General features: G+C 50.4%; 1 protein-coding gene across 3 annotated transcripts in view; it reads left to right on the top strand.

The window, feature by feature from the left end:
- Nucleotides 1-22,919, top strand: part of DGCR2 (DiGeorge syndrome critical region gene 2) — an 81,935-nt gene that overhangs the window by 40,124 nt on the left and 18,892 nt on the right. The window contains exons 3-6 of one of the 3 annotated variants that reach the window (XM_025858042.2): nucleotides 9,819-9,944; nucleotides 12,067-12,277; nucleotides 13,956-14,029; nucleotides 21,609-21,785. In XM_025858042.2, the coding sequence (XP_025713827.1) occupies nucleotides 9,819-9,944; nucleotides 12,067-12,277; nucleotides 13,956-14,029; nucleotides 21,609-21,785 (588 nt within the window). Of the gene's footprint in view, nucleotides 1-9,818; nucleotides 9,947-12,059; nucleotides 12,278-13,955; nucleotides 14,030-21,608; nucleotides 21,786-22,919 lie in introns of all 3 variants that reach the window. The other 2 variants (XM_073889694.1, XM_025858043.2) reach the window with 2 other exon arrangements.

Here is a 22,919-nt window from a genome sequence, read left to right as displayed (position 1 = left end):
TATGCATTCCTTCTGTATTGTTTCCTCTGTAGTTTGGTGTCTTTCATTTGCAGGCTCTCCTCAGAGGTTGGTGGGCCTTGCCTGCCTGTCTGCTGTGTGTGGCAGACGGACTGGAAGCTCTGTGCTTGTGGGCCTCCTTGGATAGTGAGCCAGCTGCACTGTTTCATTGGGGGGTCTCCTCCCCTTGGGGACCTTTTTCTTAGGCTGGCCAGATTTCTCCATAGAGGAATGTTCCAATCTGCCCTCCCCAGCGAAGCACAGAACCCTGACTTTCAGTTGAACTGGTGTCCCCAGTCTTGAGACACCTGTTTGACCCTCTCATCAGTAAATCACCCATCTTCTGCTGGGGTGAAGGAGAGGCAGGGTTGCCTGAGGAAACCAAGTACAGGGGATGAGATCTGGGTTTGTCAGCTGCCTTCTCTCCCTGACTTTTTTTTTTTTTTTTAAGATTTTTATTTATTTATTTGACAGAGACACAGTGAGAGAGGGAACACAAGCAGGGGGAGTGGGAGAGGGAGAAGCAGGCCTCCGTGGAGCATGGAGCCCAATGCGGGGCCGATTCCCAGGACCCTGGGATCATGACCTGAGCCAAAGGCAGATGCTCAACGACTGAGCCACCCAGGCGCCCCATCTTTCCCTGACTTAATATGAGAAATTTCAAGTCTGTAGAAAAGGTACATGAGTAGTACGGTGAATGCTTATATTGCCTTTACCTGCATTCACCTATCCATAGCAGTTTGCTGCAGTTGCTTCTTTACATATTTTTTTCTGAACCCTTTGAGAATGTGGTAGTGATACCATGACATTTTCCCCTAAATACTTCATCTATCTTCTTTTTTTTTAAGATTTTATTTGTCAGAGGGGGAGAGAGAGAGAGTGCATAAGCAGCAGGGAGGGGGCAGAGAGAGAGAGAGAAGCAGGCTCCCCGCTGAGCAAGGAGCTTTGAGGCAGGACTTGATCCCAGGACCCTGGGATCATGACCTGAGCCGAAGGCAGTGCTTAACCATCTGAGCCACCCAGACGCCCCTACTTCATCTGTCTTCTAAGAAGAACAACAATCCCATAACCACAATACACTTTTCATGTGCAAGAAACTTACCATAGTACTATTATCTTACATATAGTTCATTTTGAAGTTTTTCATTTGTCCCCAAAAATATCTTTTACAGGTTTTTTGTTTTTAAATTCAGGATTTATTCAAAGTTTACATACTGTATTTTCTTGCCATCTAGCTTTATTCTGTAGTTCAGAAGTGTCCCCAGCCTTTAAAAAAAAATTATTGATCTTACATGGCATTGATATATTTGAAGAGTCCAAGCCAGTTGTTTTGTAGAATGTCCTTCAATATGGGCTTGTCTGTTTCCTCATGATTAGATTCAGGTGAAACTTTTTTTTTTAAGCAGGTCATAAAGTGTCCCATTGGGGGCACATAAGGTCAGTTTGTCCCATTATTGGTGATGTTAAGTTTGATCACTTGGTTAAGGTAATGTCTGCCATATTTCAGTACAGTAAACGTCTGTCCCCCCTCCTTTGTAATGAAAAGTAATCTGTGAATAAGTAATGAGTAATACGTGGAGTGGTATTCGAGGTATTCTCCAACAACCTTACACCCAGTTGTTTTAGCTTTTATTGATGGTTCTTGTCTGAATTAGTTATAATAGTGGTGGTGAAAAAATGGTGATTTTGTAATTCTACCATATGCACTCCACTTAATAAATTATATTATTTTATAAAGATCTTTCCTATTTCCTGGCACTGCAAAATGTTCCAGGTTCAGGGGGCACCTGGGTGGCTTAGTCGTTGAGCGTCTGCCTTCGGCTCAGGTCATGGTCCCAGGGTCCTGGGATCGAGCCCCACATCGGGCTCCCTGCTCAGCAGGGAGTCTGCTTCTCCCTCTCCTGCTCCTCCTGCTTGTGTTCCTGTTCTCGCTGTGTCTCTCTCTGTCAAATAAATAAATAAAATCTTTAAAAAAATATTGTTCCAGGTTCATCTTACGGTTTTCCTGCCCCAGACCTGGAATCAACCAGTTCTCTAAAGAGTCCTGTTCCTTTTGGTGAGGGCGGTGGTCTGTGTGGTAGCTATGCTCATACTCACTTGGGCATCATAGCGTCTAGGCATTTCCTTCAGTGGATGGAGCTAGGAAACCTCTTTAAAAATAAGCAGCTCACATTTATTGATACCTCTGATTCTAATCTATACTAAAGTTCTTCTCTTCCTCCCACCTTACATTTTTATCTTCTTTTTCCCATGGTAAGAACTGTGGTTCCCAACACCCTGAATATATGTATCCATTTGGCCCATCCTAAAATACTTGCAGTTTTGGAATTACTCCTCCTATATCACTACCAAGAACACACCTACTAAGTAAATTCCAGGATTTCTTTGTAGTTATTAAGCTGTTTCCCACTGATGGGGTATAGTCAGTTCTCAAGTCAGAAGTCACTAGCATTCATTCCTTTTTTTTCTTGGAGGTGATTATGTTAACATTTCATTCTGTTTGTATTCAGTTTTAGGACTTTTGCCTTCTCATCTTGATTTATTTTTAATGTTTTTGTATTGAGATATAATTCATGTGCCATAAAATTCACCCCTTTAAAATATACAATTTCACATTTTTTAGTATATTCACAAGGTTGTGTAACTGATTTATTTTTAGGATATGTAAAATGTGAACAAGATTAAGAAGTCATAACTATATAAAAACACATATTTAAAAGTTCTCAGGGCACCTGTGTGGCTCAGACTGTTAAGCACCTTCCTCCAGCTCAGGTAACGATCCTGGAGTCCCGGGATCGAGCCCCGCATCAGGCTCCCTGCTCAGCAGAGAACCTGCTTCTCCCTCTGCCCCTCACCCTGCTTGCTCTCTCTCTCTCTCAAATAAATAAATAAAATCTTTTAAAGGTTCTCCACGGGGGCACCTGGCTGACTCAGTTGGTAAAGCATATGACTCTTGATGTTGGGGTTGTGAGTTCAAGCCCCACATTGGGCATAGAGCCTACCAAAATAAAAAAGGTTCTCTTTCCTCTCCTTTTTCCCTTCGCCCTATTCCTTCTCACATCCTATAGGTAAGTAATTCGATTAGTTTCTGGCTTATCTTTCTTGAGTTTGTTCTTGTTTGTTTTTTTTTTTTTAAAGGTTTCATTTATTTGTCAAAGAGAGAGAGAGCACAAGCTGAGGGAGAAGCAGGCTCCCCACTGAGCAAGGAGCCCGATGGGGGACTCAATCCAAAATCAAGAGTCAGACGCTTAATTGACTAAGCCACCGAGGTGCCCATTTTTCTCTTTTTTAATTTAACAAAATACCCATGAAGTCACTATATTAATTCATAAAGATCTTTCTCATTCTTTTTTACAACTCTCTTGTATTCCATCTTAGGAACATACCGTACTTTATTTAACTAGTCCTCCTATGTATGGGCCTTCAGGTTGTTCTCATTAGTTTGCTATTAAATACAATGCCACAGTTGGGGCGCCTGGGTGGCTCAGGCGTTAAGCGTCTGCCTTCGGCTCAGGTCGTGATCCCAGGGTCCTGGGATCAAGCCCCGCATCAGGCTCCCTGCTTTGCAGGAAGCCTGCTTCTCCCTCTCCCACTCCCCCTGCTTGTGTTCCCTCTCTCACTGTATGTCTCTCTATCAAATAAATAAACAAAATCTTCTTAAAAAAATAAAATAAATATAATGCCACAATAAATAACTTAATACATGTGTCCCCCTTTCAAATTGTTGAAGATGTATCTTCACTGTAAATTCTTAGATACAGGATTGCTGAGTCAAAGGGTCAATGTATATGTAGTTTTGCTAAATATTGCCAGATTCCTTTTTCTTTAATTTTAATGGAAATATAGTTGACATGATATAGGTACTTTACTTTGCTACTTGTCCACCTGTTGGCCTAGGATTTAGCTTTCTGGGCTCAAGTAAATGGAGTGATTTGCTTCTAAAGTAAGACAGTCTTGAGACTGACAAATGCTAATAAACTGGATAGGATACTGGGACAACAGGCATAAACCGAGATCATCCCCAGGCAAATTACAATGTGTGGTTGCCTTCTTGAAGCTAATTACTACTTCTGTTCTCCAGTTTTTACAACTTTGCCATCTTCTTCCCTGTTCTGTTTGTCCTTGTGACTATGTCTTTTTTAAAAATTCCATTACTATTGTTTTTAATTAAGGGTTTCAGGAGAGACTAGAGGTGAATGAATATGTTCATTCAGTTGGATATCTCTAACTAGAAGCTTCAAAAATGTTATTAATCTGGGCTTTTTTACATTCAGAGGAACCTATCATGCATGAGAATGGAATAAAGGTATTTTCAGATATGGACAGATTCAGAAAAGTTGCCCTGCCCTTTCTTAGGAAGATATGTCTTGTAAAAGGAGAGGGTAAAGCAGAAAAGAAGGTAGCCTGGGGTCCAGGAAAGAGGGCCCAGTACAGGAGGACAGCAAATGGACCCCAGGATTACAGCCATGCCCCAGCCCAGAGAGCAGCCTCTTCAGCCTGGCGCTAGAAGGTAGGGACTAGGGGAGGGGTTCCCGAGGGAGAAGTGGAGCCACGAGATTCTGATGGGATGTTTCAAGTGCTTACCATTTTTATTGCTAGCCATTGTTATTTGCTATAGCAACTGGAAAGAATAGCAGTAGATAGACCAAAAGCTAAGCAAATTTGAAAATTAATGCACTTAGTAACTCCAGGAAAAAAGAAGGTTGTAAAGAATTGAAATACCTAGTATGCTTTCTGGCTCACAAGTGAAGAACACTTGTACATTAAGTGTACATTATTACATTATTCTACTAACTTTAATTACAAAATTGATTCTACTCTGTTGGGAAGGTGGATAAGAGTATATATGAGCTAAATCTGTACCTGTCCTAACATTACGTCAATGGACAACATTCAAAATTGATAAAACTGGAAGTAGCTGGGTAAACCTATTATTTAGAAATATGGACAAAATATCAGAAGAAATGAGTAAAAAAGATGTCTTTAGGAAATGGGGATGAGGAGCAGGGGGCTGGGAAGAGGGAAGACGGGTTTCTGTTTTCATCTTGTGGTATACATAAGAAATAAGAATTAATACATACATACCTTGGGTGAGGATTCCTACCAGGCCATTCTGCTTCTGCCATATCTGCTGGCAGTTGAGACCCATGGCCACATCTTGAGTGTGTCAAAGGACTATCTGATGGCTTCGGCTTCTGTCACCAGCCTTAGTGGAAGGTAAGTCATTTCTTCTGAACTTGTGCCTGAGACATTTGTGAATCCTTGCAACAGGAGGGAAGCAGATTTTGAGCTTGGAACCGACAGGGCTGTATTTTTGCAGTTATTCTCTGTGTTGAGTTACATCTTGTCCACATGTGGGTATAAAATGGGAAAGCAAAAGTGCTCATTTGTTATTTCAGAAGCATAGGTCTCGAAACCTTGATAGAACAGAGACAAAGATGGCAATCCTGGGCTTGCCCAAACTAGTAAACCTTTAGCCTCAGTGAGATTCTTTTTTTTAAAAGATATTTATTTATTATTTATTTGACAGTGAGAGAGGGAACAAGCAGGGGGAGTGGGGGAGGGAGAAGCAGGCTTCCCACTGAGCAGGGAGCCCGATGTGGGGCCCGATCTCAGGACCCTGGGATCATGACCTGAGCCGAAGGCAGGTGCTTAACGACTAAGCCACCCAAGTGCCCCTCAGTGAGATTCGTAATAAGATCCGTGACCCTGGCCCTAGCTGGAAGGGAAAAGAATCAATGTAAAGAATGTATAACATAATGGAAATACCATTCAAAATTTTATATTTTCACGCTCTCTGATGTTAGAAATTCTCTTTTGGTAAGCAAGTGTTATTTACATTTGATTTTTGACCATGATTCTAAGCCTGTTTTGTTATAAAGAAGGAAAGTGATATGCAGTCTGACTACTTGGAGCCCTGGAGATGCTCCAGTCTGTTTTGCCCTTTATTTGGAGAGGTAAAAAGCTCATCTGGACCCTAATGCCATATTTGGACAAGTTATACAATCCTAGAAACACAAATTAGAATCAGTCACATTTTGTCCTTTATTTGCAAATAACAGATGTTGGGAAGCAAGCATGCCACTGCCTGCCCTGACTCAGTTTCCTTGTTGGACTCAAGGCTCTCCTGTGCCTAGACCCCCCCCCACCCCCCAGCTCTCCCTGTGAGGACTGTAGTGGGAAAGCAGGAAACCTGGCATGCTGGGTGCCCCTCGTGGAGCAGGGGGCGGCTGCCATGAGCACTGTACCCCCCCCCACCCCCATCCGTAGCACACAGCTTGGGAAGATGGGTGGGGACAGGCCTCTGGTGGCCATGCTATGAGGTGGGAGGAGGCTCAGGTCCAGGGGACCTGGAGCAAGTGGAAGGCTCACATCTCCTATTTTCCACTACTTCTGTGAAGCAAGCCTCATAACATTTCAGAGCCTGCTTTCCCATCTGAAAGACATTTCCCTTTACCTCAGTTTTTATAATACCGAGTCAACCCTGTTGGTTCCTCCTTGCTTCATGTCTCCTTCTATGTACTCCATCTGTCTTTGGTGGCCAGAACTATTCTGAAGTCTTGGCGGGGACACCTGAAGAGAACAGAACACAGACAGCAGCCTGTGGTGCAGAGAGCACCCCTCCAAGACAGCAGGCCGGGCTGGGGGCTGGGGGCTGGGGTGTGCACTCAGACTCTTCCATTCCCAGTCACAGGGTGTAAGTGTGCCAACCGCCAGTTGCTGGATGGAAGAGAAGGTGGACCGAGGGCATGGCCTCTCACTGAGGGAGGACAGGATTGTCTGCTGTTTTGCTCACTACTCTATCCCCGTGCCTAGAGTGCCTGGTACACTGAGACTGAACAGGAGACAGAGGGAGAGGGAAAGTTGCTTTGGGGTGTCTGCATCCCGAAACCAGTTCTTGGGGCTGGCTGCACAGGTGTCAGCTCACACCCGCCAACTGGCCCTAAGGGGAAATGCTGTCAGTGAGTTGCAGAAGGAAATTCTGTGTTGTCGGAGGTGCTCCTAAGGGGTCTGTAGGGGTGCTACTCCAGTGAACTCTGTCTCTTCCCCATTTGCACCCAGTTCCTGCTTCTCCTGGCCCCCAGGACACTGGAAGTCCCTGGTCTATGCCAGTGGGTTCCCATGTGCTGAACACATGAGTGATGAGGGCATGTGTGTGGGCATTTGGCTGTGAAGAGAAATAATGGAAAAGAGAAGGGCTCAGAATTGCCACCTGAGCCACCAGAGAAGCCTGCTCAGTGCAAAGTGGCTTCCCCCATCACCACTTGGCTTTCTGGTGACTTCCCTGAGTTGTTCTGCCTATTGGCCTACACCCCCTCCACAGTCAGCCAGCATCCAGCCCCTGGCAGCACTCTCCCTGCCCTGTGCCCCAGATTTATCTGTCTCTCTGAACAGTTTGGCCTGTCCTCTACCAGGTGCTGCTGTGCTTGGGTCTGGGCCGGAGGCCTAGACCCAAAGTGGAATCACAGGTCTTGCTCGTCGGAGCAGACAGAGGGACACATGAAATTCAGGTGTAGGGAAACGTGCTTACCACACCCAGACTTGCCCTCGAGCTTGTCCAAAATGTGTCCACCTTTGGCCTTTGCCCAAGCTGGGCTCTCTGCTGGGAGGCCCTCCTTGTCTCTAGTCAGCCATCTCTTAGGAGCCCAGTGTGGGTCTCCGCACTCCTCTGCCTGCCTCCCCGGGGTGGGGGTTGGGGGGATGGCTGTGGTAGCACTGCCCTGTGTCACAACTGCCAGTCTCCTGCCGGGAGTGGCAGTGTTCAGGATGTGTGGATGGGGTACCCTGGTCCTGGAGAACTGATGTTGCCCTGAAGAGAGCAACTGCAGCGCGCAGGTAGCCGCAATGAGGTCATTGTGTTGGCGGTGAGGTCGCACCAAAGGCCTTGAACATGCTTCTCCTCTGAGGTCTTGCCTTGAGTTGAGCTTCTCTCAGACATTGGTAGCACATTTTATATTTTACTTTATTTTTTTATTTTTATTTTTTTAAAGATTTTATTTATTTGAGAGAGAGAATGAGATAAAGAGAGAGAGCATGAGAAGCGGGAGGGTCTGAGGGAGAAGCAGACTCACTGCTGAGTGGGGAGTCCGATGCGGGGCTTGATCCCGGGACTCCAGGACCATGACCTGAGCCGAAGGCAGTCGCTTAACCAACTGAGCCACCCAGGCGCCCCGCACATTTTATATTTTAGAGTGGTTTGTAATCGGATGGCCCCTAAGCCCCATCACATGCCTGGGGAAGGGCTATGGAAATATTGTACTGAATAAAGGGGAAGGAACCAGAGCTGCTAGGGCAGGAGGAAACGAGGAGGAGCACACACAGAGATTTCTGTACAGGTGGTTCTGTGCAGCCCTTTGTAGGGTCATGACAAAATGCAAACGACCTAAACTTCGAACCACAGGGGATTATTACAACTAAATCCATTCACAGAATTCTGTGCAGCCATTAAAAGTGATGTTCTTAAGTGCATTTAAGAGTATGGAAAGCTTTTTATATTCAAGCTTACAAAGCAGATCATAAAGTAGAGTGATGTGATCCCGATATTTTTAGGGATTTGTACAGAAAAAAGACTGGGAGGGCGGCAGACCCTAGCATAGTAGTGGTTTATGTTTTGGCTTTTTAGACTTCTGTGTTTCTCGGTTATTTCACATGGATGATTTGTTATTTTACAATGAGGAAAAATACATGTTATTTATGAAATAAAAACAGTATCAGAGTCTGCAACACGAGCAGGATCAGATAGCTGGCGAAGCTTCAGTCAAGTGGAGCTCCGTGGAGCCAGGTCTCCCCCAAACCCATGTGCCATGCCATGCCCGTGTGTCCCACATCCTCTGCCTCAGGCCTGCTGGAGGTGGCCATGGGGAAGCACAGCCGGCCTCCTGTGTGCAGCCATGCAGACCAAGGTCACCGCTGTTTGTCCTGACCCTGCACCAGGTGTCCTCACCATGCACCAAGATGCCCCCATGCAGGCAGAGGAGGGAGGGAGGAGGGTGGCCCGGATGGGACCTTGCCTCTGGCTGTCTCCTGTTCTGTGCCTTGGGTACCTTACGTCACGTGTCTGCATCACCCCTCACCTTCGAGAGGGAGGAGAGTGGTGCTTTCAGGGTTGGAGAACTCCACAGAGAGACTGTGGAAGCACCAACCTGCAAATTGCTATTCGATCATGATCCATGAAACTAGAAGTCTTCCTCATCTTCAGCTTCCTGTTCACACTTCTGACTGTGCTTGAGGCCAGCTGCACAATGGGGCCTGTTCCAGGCGCCCGGGAGCCAGGCAGGAATGTCAGGCCCTGGCCTTGCACTGAGAGGAACCCGCAGGCAGCTGCTCAGACAGCAACTCAGGCCCCGTGTGAGTAGTGCAGAGGAGGGTATCACACAGTGGTTCCCCCTTCACGCTCACGGAAGGCTCCCAGGCAGTTGGGGTGCAAGGGGCAGCCTGGCCTCTGGAGACTCCTCCCCGTCCCCCGCCACGCAACCAGAGCTGCTGAGGGATTTTCCACAGGAATGACTAGCCCTGTGCTGTGCCCGTTAGAAAATGCAATGAAGGAGAGACCTCATTTCGTAATAGTAATAACAAAATGAATAATTTCGGTGAGGAGCGCATGTGACCTGTTGGGCCTGAGCAGTAAGGTTTCCTAGACTTTAAAGAACACCTGAGTAACTAGAATATGTGCTGCCTTCCCCTCAACCTGGTTTTCCCAGTCCTGAGTAGCCTGACTACGCTGTACTTTAATTTGGCACTGGCCAAGAGAGCCCCTGGCAGCTGTGTGCCTCGCTGCTGTGTGAGCAGTGCTGACAGCCCGTTTCTCTTCTTGCTTTCAGAAGTGACTGGGGAGTCGCGTCCTTATCATGGGAAGGAGGCTGTGGATCCGCGGCTGGGGCGGGCCCGAGGCAGCGACCCCAAACACTTCCACGCGGTGAATGTGGCGCAGCCCGTGCGCTTTAGCAGTAAGTTGCAGACCTGCCCTGTCCGGGACCCAAGTGTGGTTGCTCCTGGCCATCAGGGCCACTCGGATGGATGAGGGGTGTGCCTCCTAAAATGTCCCTTCAGCCCCTGAGTGGTGAAGCCGTGATGTGAACCCAGGCTCTGGAACAGGCTCCTTGTTTCCACAAGTCAGAGGCTTTTTGGGGTTGGACTGTACCGGCCCTTTGGAAGATGGAGAAATAGACTCCCAGAGATTAGGTCCAGCTGACGGGAGGGAAGGCTCTACTCTGTTGTTAAGCCGTTTTTGAAGAGACTAGTTAATATCCCTATGCCATTAAGATTTTAAAGGAGCATTACAAGATTAAAGAAGGTTGAAAGACAGAAAACCACACTAAACCACCCCCCCATCCTAAACAGGCGTAGTGACATACGTAGGTACAATGAGCCAGGACAGGAAGAACTGACGTGACTTGTCTCCTGTGACCTACGAGCCTGTTGCCTATGTTAATACCCCCCCACCCAACACACACACAGACACTCAGCACTGGGGGGCATCTCAGCTCCTGGGTTGTCTAACCGGGACTGAGCGAGTGTGGAGCTGGCGTCAGCCATTCCCTATCCTGATGCCGTGCTCGGCCTTGATCCGTGATAGCTGTGAACTGCCAATAAAAAGTGATGTTCCCTCCTTCCATTGCTCCCCACCACCGGATGCCATCCCGGGTTTCCTCTGGACCCATCCCAAGGTGATGTGGTGAGGAGCCCGGGGTGGAAGCCCACCCTACTGCTTGCCAGCCGAGGTGCTTGGCCCCTGCGTGCCTTGGTGTTGCCACCTCTGCCTGGAGACAAGGCGGAACCCACCGGGAGGGGATGTGGCGGGTGGAACGCATCACATGTGGGGGCTTAGGAATCGTAGTAAAGGCTTCCCTGGTGATCCCCCTACCCCTCAAGCCCACGCCACACACTCAGCAGGCATGTGCTGCGCACCCCGCGCACCTTCCGAACAGGGATGATCTCAGGGCTGGCTCCTGGCCCACCGTGAAGAGCCTTTGTGCATGCTCAGCAGTTTGTGAGCGGGTCTTCCCCGGTGGGCAGATGGCGCTGTCCCCCTGTCGCACTGCTGTGGCAGGCCTTGGCTCCAGGCCAGAGCTGCCATTTCCTCTCTTGTAATCTCTGTACCTCTGTTAATAAGTTACACACATAGGCTCTAAATAATAAAAACATGAGCATCCATCTTTCAGAAGTTTTACTAGTTCCGCAGGATGTAGATGCATTAAAAAGTTGGGTTTTGTTAACAGCTGGCTTTGTCAAAAATTATTATTATTCATTAATGTGTGCTTAGGAGGTGGGTACCCCAGCATCTGAAGGCTATAGATCCTGTGGAACAGGTCATAGATCTTACGTAAGGCCAGCCGTACAGTACAGCAGGAGTCTTCCCGGCCTGGGGAGGGTAGGTCCACCTGGTGAGGAGACATCTGGGCTGGCCCACCTCAGGGAGATGCAGGCTCCCACTGGCTACTCTGCTTTTGCCTGCTGCACAACCACCTGGGCCTCACTTTCTCGTCTGTGGGAGGCAGGGGCTGGTCCCTTTATCCCAGTGGCACTTCCAGCTCTCATCCCCTGAGTTTCTGTTTTAGGGGAGTGCTGGCCAGTACCCATGTGAAGAGAAAAGGAGGGCCAAGGAGTGGGCTCGGGAAGCAGTGGGCTTGCTGGTGGAGTGGCCAGAGAGCCAGCTGTTGGGGCAGTGAGGGCGGTGTGGGTAGGGAGCCCTTCTGTTCACCCCTGCTAGGCTTACAATGAGCAGACATGGGGAATTCTGCCATCTCGTCAACCAGATTTCACCTGAGAAGGAAATCCACTTTACCGAAATGCATTCAGCAGCCAGTCTTTACTGCCAATCAAAGGCCTTACCGAAATGAGATGAGTCCTTGAATGTGCTTGTGCCTTGGGCTGCATCTGTGTCTTAGAGAAACTTGCATTTCACAGCATGTGTGGTCTTACAGGCAGAGCTTGCTTCTTGAGCCTCAGTTGCCCTGTTTTTCTGGGGTGATTTCTGACCTCTGCTCAGATGCAGCATGTCTGATTGCATTTTGGAGTGAGGATCCTAATTTAGGGGACAACCCCCCTCCCGCCCTTCATGTTTCCTAGGGAAGTGCCCGACAGGATGGCACCACTATGAAGGCACGGCCAGCTGCTACCGGGTCTACCTGAGCGGAGAGAACTACTGGGACGCCGCGCAGACTTGCCAGCGTGTCAACGGCTCCCTCGCCACCTTCTCCACCGACCAGGAGCTGCGCTTCGTCCTGGCCCAGGAATGGGACCAGCCAGAGCGGAGCTTCGCTTGGCAGGACCAGCACAAGTGAGTCCTGAGGTGGGGCCCCAGGGCCTGAGGTCAGGCTGCCGCCCAGCAAACAGGATGCCCACCAAGGCCATGGCCTCTGGCCACCCATGACACTCCACAGGCTTAGCTGGCCAGCATTGGGGGGAAGGGCAGCCCCATCCACTGGAAACAAATAGAGATCTGGGGTTTAGAGCAGGCATCAGGATGATGTTGGGAGCTCTTAGAGGGGCAGGAATGAGCTGCCACATTGTGTCACCTTGGGCCAGTCCCCTTCATTGGCTCCCGTCTGGGTTCAGCTGCAGCTGTGTTGGGAGGGGCTGTTTGATGGGGCTTCGTAGGCCTGGCAGGAAGGCCATGCAAGTGGGTGGGGGTTCCTTCCGAGAAAGAGGGTTCTTTCAGGCCTTGTGCTCAGTGGTTCCCATCAGTACACTTGTTCAGTCTTCCCAGAAACCACAGGAGGCCAGTGGGTGAACACGTAACTGCAGGCACACACTAGCTGGGGCATGCCCAGGTTCCAACCCAGGCAGTTGGGCTCCACAGCCTGGCTCTTGCCCCCAAGGCTCTGTGACATTGTGGAGAAAATGTGGCAGTTGCAGCCAGCTGCCAGCATCTCCCAGCCCAGAGTTTCCAGGGTCTTGTTGGGGGGCAGGTGTGTGCTGAGGACTGTGGTGGTCCTCCCCTGGAGGTGGTGTCCTCCTGCCTCTTCCACGCAGCCGGGGGGTGGTGGAGTGGATTGTAGGGGTTGCCAGCCATGCTGTTGTAGGAGCACAATGACAGTGGCAGGTGGAGAGCGAGCCTTCATTTCGAGACCCTGGCTGGGTTCAGGCTCCACCGTTACACCCTGTGATGTTGGCAAATCACAGTCACCTTGCTGTTTTTCCTTCTACAGCTACAAAGTGAGAAAAATAACTTGTAGATCCACAGGGTGATTGTGAGTCCATGGAGAAGCAAGAGGGTTCAGCCCACTGGGTGGGGAAGCACCCTGTCTCCCCAGGGTGGGCGTGTGCATGGCAGTAGGCTTAAGGGACAAGAGTGGCATCAAGCCAGATCTCCCATGGTGGCATTGGGGCTGCTGACGGGCATCTCCAGGACTGTGGCTGGAAGGCTGGGGTGAGAGGCACACACTCAGCAGGTGGTTGTAGCAGTCGGCCAGGTCCACGGGCATGGCCCCCTCAGTGCTGTGATGTGTGTGCTCAGGAACACACTGTAGGTCTGGGGCGAGCTGCCTTGAAGTGGAGACCGAGTGGGAGACGATGAGCATGGTTTTACCCAATACTGCACTGTAGACTCACACGGGTTTGTGTTTTATTGAGATGTAATTCACATACCATAAAATTCACCCCTTCAGAGTGTGCCATTCTGTGGTTTTAGCATATTCAACAAGAGTTGTATTCACGGGGCTGTATGTACCCCAAGAATAAGATTGCTCTTGCATAGAATGTGAAAACTTTATTGGATCAGCCAATAAGAATGGCCTTGACAGGAGTTACCCAAGGTACAACTTTTTCTGACCTGTGAATTTATTGTTTAGACTTCTAATGCATTTTATTAAAATTATCAAAACTTAAAAAATCATTACTGCTTTACAAGCTTGGTATTTGAAAGGTCACTATAACTCTGAGGTGCCCACATTCATACCCAGTCCATGGCTGTCTCCCTGCTGTGCTGAGGTCTGCTGCCTTTCACCCTCCTGCAGGCTGTGGGTCGGCTACCAGTATGTCATTGCCAGCCGGAACCGCTCCTTGGGTCGCTGGGAGGTAGCCTTCAAGGGTAAGTCTTTCTGGTCGTTCAGAAGAGTTGTTGGGTTTGCAGTTGGGGTGGGGGGCATCATCCTGACTAGGAAGATACTGCTAGGGGCTCCCCACTTCCCAACACCCTCTCCCTAGTGGTGCCTAGTGCAGGGCTCATGGAGAGGAATGGGCCCCAGACTGTGGGGAGCACCGTGATGATGGGTGGGCACCCCAAGCCCCTTCTTTCAGGCCCTGTGTGGGGCTAGAGCCTTCTCTGGAACCTGTGCTTCCTTCTCACTTGGCCATATTTCTAGACTGTCTGTTGTCCCTTTAAGTGAAGGCCTTTAATTGAGGTATAAAAATGAACATACAGAGTGTGCAGCTGACAGAGAGAGAGGGATAAGTCTGCTAGGATAGAGACATCGGAAGTAGAATCCGAACTGGAAAGAAAGCCATCAGGAAGATGGAATTAAAATAGATAAGAGTGTGTGTGTGTGTATGTACACATGTGTTGCTTTAAGGATTTTATGCTGAGTTGCTTGGAAACGCCAACGTAGCATAAAGGAAGCATGTCTGGTGTGGGCAGCTGAGTCCTGCCCCCTGCCTGTCCCTGTCCCTCCCCTCCTGCCCTATTGCCCTGGCACTGGCATGTTTCACCCAGGCCCTGGATGTGGCCTCTCCACTTGCTGCCTGAGCTATGTTCCCGTGCCCTGTCCCCTTGTCAGGCCTTGCTTTTGGGCTACTGTTTGGGCCTGTGGTTTGAGCTTGGGTCCTATTTTCCCCAAAACATGTCCCAGTCCCATTGTGGATGTCTTAAGTATCTCTGAGAAGGACAAGTGAGGAATGGTGGTCCTGGGGACCCTAGACATCTTGCGCTGTCCACCTCACTGTGGAGAATGAAGGGGATTGACCTCTGAGCCCACCTGTTTCCCAGCCTGAATGGTCTTGAGGCAGACTGTGTTTTTACAGAGTGGGTGAAGGGCACAGACAGGATCAGTATTCAAAAGCCCCAGGCAGCTGGCTTCCCTGGAGAGAGGCAGGGTCTCATGGGACAGGGGTGCTAAGCCTGGCAGCTGGAAAGGGGCAGGGAGCAGAGATGGTGACTGCAGAGGCCCCAGCAGAGGGGCCACACCTACCAGTCTTTGCTTCTGCTTGGGAAGTCACCCCATTCTTGTGTCCTCCAAATATCCTATTGAAAGCCTGTCCCATATTTGCAAACTTGATCTTTCAGAAGAGTTTTGAGTGTAGTGCGTAGATGTCCCACCAGAGTAGTAGACAGGTAAAGAGCTTTTGGGTTTCCAGGCCCAAGTACCTTGCAAAGGGTAAATCGAGTGTTCCTCATTGCCCTAATCACAGCCGTTGGTGGTGAATCCTAGGCCAAGGCCCACTGCCCTGACCCCAGCAGAGGGTGCTGGCCTTCGGGATGGTATAGACACTCCTGGATACTGTTACCTTCTTGACACCGGCAGTTAAACAGGGAATACCCCAGTCTGCAGTGCATGATAGCGTGTTCTGAGCTGGGGGACATGGGACCGTCATCCCTGGCGAGAATGGCAGAGACCCCGGGTAGGCTCTAATGGCCGTACTTGTCTCTGTGGCTCTACTGGGGCATTTGGAGAGCAGTTGTGAAATTAAAAAGAAGTAAGTGTGTCGACCCTGGCAGCAGTGGCTCAGTGTGCGAAGGACCTGGAGCAGAGTGAGGCGCCCACGCGGACGGTGCTGAGGCCCTGATGTCCCGCAGCTCGGTGTGGGTGTGGGCGCAGCGTGGTGCTGGCTGCTTGTGCCTGCTTAAGTGGACTTGGCAGTAATGTTCTGGATTTAAATAGTAGCCACAAAATGAATATGTGGCTAAAAAAGATTCCTCTACTACAAGATAACTGGCCGGGATACTTGACACAGCTCAAAATCATTTGTTTTTTTTTTAGTTTAGTACATTTTTTTCTCTTTAAGTTTTTTATTGTTATGTTAATCACCATACATTACATCATTAGTTTTTGATGTAGTGTTCCATGATTCATTGTGCATAATACCCAGTGCTCCACGCAGAATGTGCTCTCTTTAATACCCATCACCAGGCTAACCCATCCCCCCACCCTGTTCTTTTTTTTTTTTGTATTTTGTTTTGGGTTTTTGTTTTGTTTGAGAGAGAGAGAGTGGGGCAGGGGAGGACAGAGGGAAAGGGAGAAACAGAATCTCAAGCAGTCTCCACGCCCAGCGCAGAGTCCGTTGTGGGGCTCGATCCCATGACCCTGAGATCATGACCCGAGCCAAAATCAAGAGTCAGACACTTAACTGACTGAGCCACCCAGGCACCCGTGTTCTGGGTTCAAAGAAATTAAAAGAAAAAAACATAAATTCACATGTAGCACATGAATTCTGATGCATCCTGGATTAGGAGGGGAGTTATAAAAACTTTAGGGCACAGTTAGGGAAGCTGAATCTGGATTTGTAGTAGAGGTTGACTCATGGATTTTCAGAGGTGTGACCATAGTGTTGTGCTGTGGACAAACGTGTAGGGCGAGCTGCCGTGATGCAGGACAGAGCTTCATGGGAGTTCATTATATTCTTCCCTCTGTTTTTGTGTCTATTTGAAAGTGTCCATACCGAAAGCATCTTAAAAGGTTTCTGCTAAGAAACTCCAGCGTGGGAGAATACTGAAAACACAGCCCCAGCAAACGAGCCGGTGGCAGAGCCCCTGCTTTTGCTTACAAAAGTTGCTGTTTGCGAGGTGCCACCTGCTTCACAACTGGGGATCCGGCTGGGCCTGACAAGTGGGCCCAGAGGTGATGCATCACAAAGGCAATGGGAAGTAGATTTAAGTCTTTTGTCATTAATGGCAAACTCGCCCCAAAGGAAAGACTGCCTAAGAATATGAGCGAATGGTGGTAGGAAGCCACCACGAGAAGGTGTTTAAAACTGTTCACTTCATTTACGTCTTGTCCAACGTTTTCCTGTGTGTTTTATAACATGCGTTGTGTATTGGCACAGTGGTGCCCGCAGAGTATTATCCATATATACACACTTCTTATCCGTGTATGCAGGCCCCTCACTCCCCAGGTGCACTTTAAGTTTGGAGCTCTGCTTATGAGAGGGGCCTGCTCCCATGGCCTCTCCCCTCGGAGGGAGGCCCTGCCCCCGGCTTCTGTCTACACAGCAGGTCAGCCCCACCCCAGTGTGCCAAGACCCTAACATTGAGGCAGGACCCAGGGCCTGGCGTGCCTCGGAAGGTGGAGAGCTGCTGCCGCCAGAGAACACGGGTGCCACTTTTATAACATTGGTGACTGAAGTTTGAGAAGAGATCTGTGTTCTCCAGAAGGAATCATCCCCATTTTCCCATAAGCCACTCCCCAGGGCCCCAACGTCATTGCTATTAACAGTGTCATTTCAGTTTCTGGTTATGATACATGATATTTATTTTAAAATACAAAAATGGAAGCATACTGCGTGTTTGATGTGTCCATGTTGTGTACCTTGCTTATTTAAGACCTGCTCAGTCCAGCATCTTGGCCCCCATTATCCCCCCATCTCAGCATGCCCACCTCTAAGGGCTCACTTCCGTCACAGGTGGGCTGAGGCCATGCGTGCCACTTAGGAAGCCCTTTGTGGTCTCCATCTTCTTGGCCCTGGTGCCCATACCCAGGGAGAGTGACCCTCTCGTGTGCCCCCTGACCCGTCCTGATCTAGAATCTTCTGTCAGCAGTGAGGAAGGGGGCGGCGGGGGGAGGACCAGGGCTCAGGTGGGTCTAGAAGGCACAGTGCGGAGACCCTGCCCTCTGGGTGAGGTGACTGTCAAGCTGGAGTGGAGTCAGCTGGGGTCAGGCCACAGTTCTGCCAAAGGAAGGCAGCCCTGAGAGTGGGGTCACTGCCTCCAGTAGAGGGGCATTTGGGAGGATCCCCACGGCCCCTTGTGGGCCCCAGGTCAGGCCCGTTCGGTGGGGGCTGTGGTAGCATATAGGAAGGTGAGACCCTGCCTGGAGAGGTGGACAGCCTGCTGCAGGATGGGGGCTGCCGGCTGAGGAAATTGCGTGTTGTTGTACGTGGCCGTGTGTGGCCGGCTAAGGACACCTTGTGTGCACAGGGAGCAGTTGCTGCCACCCCCACCCCCCATCTCCTCACACAGCTCTCTGAGGGTCCTGTATTCTTCCCCGTCCTGCCCTCATGTCTCCTTCTCTCAAGAAAGGCTGCAGCAGCCTTTTCCTCTGCCCTCCCTCCAACACCCCGCAGCCCTCCTCTCTAGCCACATGCCTCCTTTGCTGCTGCTGGAAGCCCTCCCTGGAATGCTCCTTCCCCAGGTCAGGGCTCGCTCCGGAGCGGGGCAAGGTAGCACAGCTGGCCTGGGATGGCTCAGGGATTAGGCAGAGCCCACTGTGTCGAGCCGCCTGGACCACACGAACAATGGGGTTTATGGTGAACACCGGCTTCCCTTGATGAGCCTGGAATCGAGGTGCCCAGGGGGCTCCTCTGGGCAGAAATACCACACCCATGTGGCTGTAGCTTGCAGCTAGCAAAGGCCCACGCCCTCTTGCCAGGTGGGAGAGTGCTTGGGAAGTCTGGCCTGGATGCCCCCAGACTCCGCCTGAGCTGTCCCCTTCTCTTGCTGCTGGTGTATCATGCTGTGTTGCTGTAATAAATCTTAGCCATGACTGCAGCTAGAAGCTGGGCCCCTTGAGTCCTTCTAGCAAAGCAGCGTGCCTGTGCGTGGTGTGGGGCTCCTAACACAAGCCTTGTCACCCCTCCCCTCCAGTCTCTGCTCCCGAGGCACTGCTCCAAGGCCTGCCTTCATCTCCACGTTCCAGCTTTCTCTTTACCTAGAACAGCCGTGACCTTCCAACATCACATACACTTCACTCATTGGGTCTCTTAGTCATCTGTTTCCAGTCCCTCCCCCCGCCCCAGTGTGAGCTCTGCAAGGCAAGGCAAGGCCAGGCCTGTGTATCCTGAATGCCTGTTATAGGATGGGGCCTGTGGGCATTTGTTAAATCAGTGGGCTCTGTTAGATGCCTGGGTCCCACGAACTTCTGGCTTAACACAAGTTGATTTTCTCACAGTTCTGGGGACAGATCCAGAATCAAGGTGTCGGCAGGGTTGCCCTCCCTCCAGAGGCTCCAGGAGAGTTCCTCCTTTGCCAGTGCATAGGGGCTCCTGGTGGTCCTTGGCTTGTGACAGCCACACTCCGGGCTCTGCTCCATCTGACCATTTTCCACATGTTCCTCTGTGTCTTCTCCCTTGTTGTAAGGATACTGGTTCTTGGATTTAGGACCCACCCCAAATCCCAGATGATTTAATCTCGAGAGCAAAATAAGGTCACATTCTGAGGTTCTAGGTGGCCATGAATTTTGGGGGGATGCTCCTCAACCCACTGCAGAAGCTAATTGAAGACCACACTGAGTGTGTTGGGAATTTAGCTGCTGGCAGAGAAAGAATGGAGCATATTTGGGAAAATAGAGTATGAGGTGCCATAGAGAGGGCACATAAAATGAAGGCTTGAAAGGAACTAAGTTTGGCAAAGAGGAAGTGATCTTCTTCGTCATTGGTTTCAAGAAACTGCAGCCCACATGGCCTCAGGGTAAACAGGGCTTCTGACCAGCACAGCGTGAGGAGGCCCAGGTAGTCCCAGGTAGTCCCATGGGCACCAGTGGGTGGGAGGATCTTGCTGCACTCTGACCTCCCTGTGCCCTCCGTCTGTGCATGGCTTGCTGGGGCCTGAGCCACCCTTACCCCACCCCACCCTCCACTCCACTCTCAGCTTGGCTCAGGCGGGTTCCAGGCAGCTGTGGGCAGGACAGGGGGTGGGGACCAGGTGCAAGGACTCTACCCTGAGAGGTCATCTGTGGTCTTGGTCAGAGTTTTGCAGTCATGCACTGACATTGTGCTCTGGGCTGGTGACTAGACTCAGGGCTAAAGACTTTTTTTTTAAGATTTATTTATTTTAGGGGCGCCTGGGTGGCTTAGTCAGTTAAGTGTCTGCCTTTGGCTCAGGTCATGATCCCGGGGTGCTGGGATCGAGCCCCGCATCGGGCTCCCTGCTCGGCGGGAGGCCTGCTTCTCCCTCTCCCACTCCCCCTGCTTGTGTTCCCTCTCTCGCTGTCTCTCTCTGTCAAATAAATAAATAAAATCTTTAAAAAAAAAAAAGATTTATTTATTTTAGAGCATGAGCGGGAGGGGCAGAGGGAGAGGGAGAGAGAATCTCAAGCAGACTCCACGCTGAGTGCAGAGCCTGATATGGGGCTCAATCCCAGTACCCTGAGATCATGACGTGAGCTGAAACCAAGAGTTGGATGCCCAACCAGATGTCCTTGAAGACTTGTTTGTTTTTATAAAGAACAGGATGAATCTATTCCATTTTCAGCCTATGAGACAAGAAGCCAAATAGTGAAGAAAACAGTTTTTAAGAAGGGAGGCATCTCCCATCTGAAGGAGAAGAGGGCACACAAGGGTTATAGGAGACCTCACTGGGGAGCAGGGGGCTGGATGCCACTGTGCTCATGGCGGGGCCCACTCTTAGCATTGGAGGCAGTCTCCCCAGATGGTGTAAGAAGACCCCCCCGACCCCTGCCCTCCCTCCGTGGTCCTCCTGTGAGTCTGACCACTGGGGCCCCAGTATCCCCTAGCAGGGGTGCACTGACATTGACTGTGCCTGTTGGCTGGGGACTGGGCTTTTATCCCATCATGCTTCCCCAGAGTCTATCTTCCTGCCCTTGTCAGGGAGCTGGGAGGCCATGTTCCCAGTGTCTACAGGATGAGGCCCCACCTCCAGACTCGCTGGCTAGTTAAAACTGACCTTCATGCTTAGTATTGGGAGCAAATAGAGTTCAAAAGGCATGCATGGGAATGCCTTGTTGCTGTCAAAGGGTAAAGCGCATTGCCATCTTAATAAAATGAGGGTATCTCCGGTGACCCACGTCCAAGTTAGCCTCAAGGCATCTTTTGGTGGTCCAGTGTCGGAGGTTTCTCTGAGGTAGAGAGTGGGCTCTGGGAGCTGGCTGTGCTGTGCCCCACATGTGGCCAGAGTCCCACCTCCTGAGACATGGCAGAAGAAAGGCTTAGAGGTTCCTGGCCCCCTCTCCCTGCACTCTGGCACCCCTACTCTGGGCTGCCAGGGCAGGACGATTTCTGATTGCTTGGTCCCCAGCTTGGAAGGCAGAAGTTCAGTGAGTGACAGAGTCTCCCTGGAGCTGGGAGGGGTCCCAGGGAGCCGGGGCTTTCCAGTTCACCTGGCCAGCTGATACCCCTGCTGGGTTGTCAGAGCCGTGATTCTGTCTGAATTGTGTGTCCTGGCATGTGCAGTGGGTGCCTTTTTGAACCCTTCTCCATTTAACAGTTGATACCTGCTGGAAGAGAGGATACCCCCCTCCCCGCTCTTGTTTATTTGTTATTTATCCATATGAGCTCAGACATTTTAATCCACTGTGTTCTGGCCCGTTATTTTATTCTTCATGTTGCCCAGAGCAGTGCTCGTGGGAACTAAGGGAGGCCGTGAATGAATGCCATAACTGCAGTGTGCACCTAGCACATGGCAGCCCACAAGCCCTTTGACTGATGGTCCGGTTTGGGGGGTCTTGGTCCCCATGAGGACTGCACGTGATTGGTATGTTGACAGCATATGATTTTCCCCCCAGGTTCCTCAGAGGTGTTCCTGCCCCCAGACCCCATCTTTGCATCGGCCATGTCGGAAAGCGACAGCGTGTTCTGCGCCCAGCTCCAGTGCTTCCATTTCCCCACCCTCCGCCACCACGACCTGCACAGCTGGCATGCCGAGAACTGCTACGAGAAGTCTTCGTTTCTCTGTAAAAGAAGTAAGCCCCTGTGGCTGTGACTCCTAGGGAGCTGTAAGGAAGTGCTTCTCATGAGTACACGAGTACAGCTCTCTGATTTCCAGACGTTGGTGTCAACCTTGAGTAGCTTTTGACCTCACGGTGCACCAAGGCATACCCCTGTATCACATTGGGCGGCAGGAGCTCCTTGCCTGGCTCACACCCCTCTCTGAACGCACACTGCCGCCGTGGGGGGAGGGCAAGAGCTGGGCCGCAGTCCATGTCTGTGAGCCCTCGTTCCTCTTTCCCAGGAGAGAGGTGATAATTCCTGTCCTTCACACCTCGTTGTTGTTCGGAGATTAAATGAGAATGGTGATGGAGGACTTGCCATATCTCGTGGTGTCTTGGAGCCTCTTACTCTCCCGGTTACCCACCTGCACTCTCCTTGGGTCTTTCCCAGACTGCCCGCTCTGCATCTGGGCTGCTCCCCCGGCTCCGTCTGTGATCCTTCCCTGTCCCTCTGCCCGCTCCCTTGCCCATAATTCCACATTGAGGCCTCCTCTGGCTTCAGGGACACGCAGTGTGTTGTCCTTACTGAGGGCAGGGCCCCTCGCCCAGGCCCCTCTGCGGTGGAAGGAGGGATGAATAGCACCCAGAGGCAGCATGTAAGGCAGGCTGGGTGGCAGCCGATGGTCTCAGTGCCATTAATTTGGACCATCATTCCCTTCCCTCCTGATGGGTCATTCATCAGGGGTTCATAGATGTTTGAGCCTGTTTCTGGACTCCATTCTGACCCTTGGCTGTTTGTCAGTCCCATGCTGATACCACACCGTCTTTACAGGAGCTTTGGGATACATCCTCCTGGCGGGTGCTGGGCTTCCCTGCCTTGCTCTTGCCCCTTCTGTTGCTGACTCTTAACATTTTTTTCTCACCTGAATTTTAGGATCCGTTTTCTGAGCTCATTATTAGAACGCTTACCTCGGTGGATTATGCTAGATTTTCTGTTTATGCATTTTTGTGTCTTCTTTCAAATCTTTGACTTTTTATTTCTTTACGTTTTTTACCCCCTGGTGTTTCTTTACTTGCTAAGGGCTCAGTGTTGTGTTGATTAGAAGTGCTGGTAGTGAGCATAATCTTATCTTCCTACCCTCAAAGGGAAAGCTTTCAGTGTTTCAG

The sequence above is a fragment of the Callorhinus ursinus genome, unplaced genomic scaffold, assembly GCF_003265705.2.
Source record: "Callorhinus ursinus isolate GAN/ISIS: 27379988/994484 unplaced genomic scaffold, GSC_fseal_2.0 scaffold115, whole genome shotgun sequence".
Taxonomy (NCBI): Eukaryota; Metazoa; Chordata; class Mammalia; order Carnivora; family Otariidae; genus Callorhinus; species Callorhinus ursinus.
This window is presented reverse-complemented; position numbering and strand designations above follow the sequence as displayed.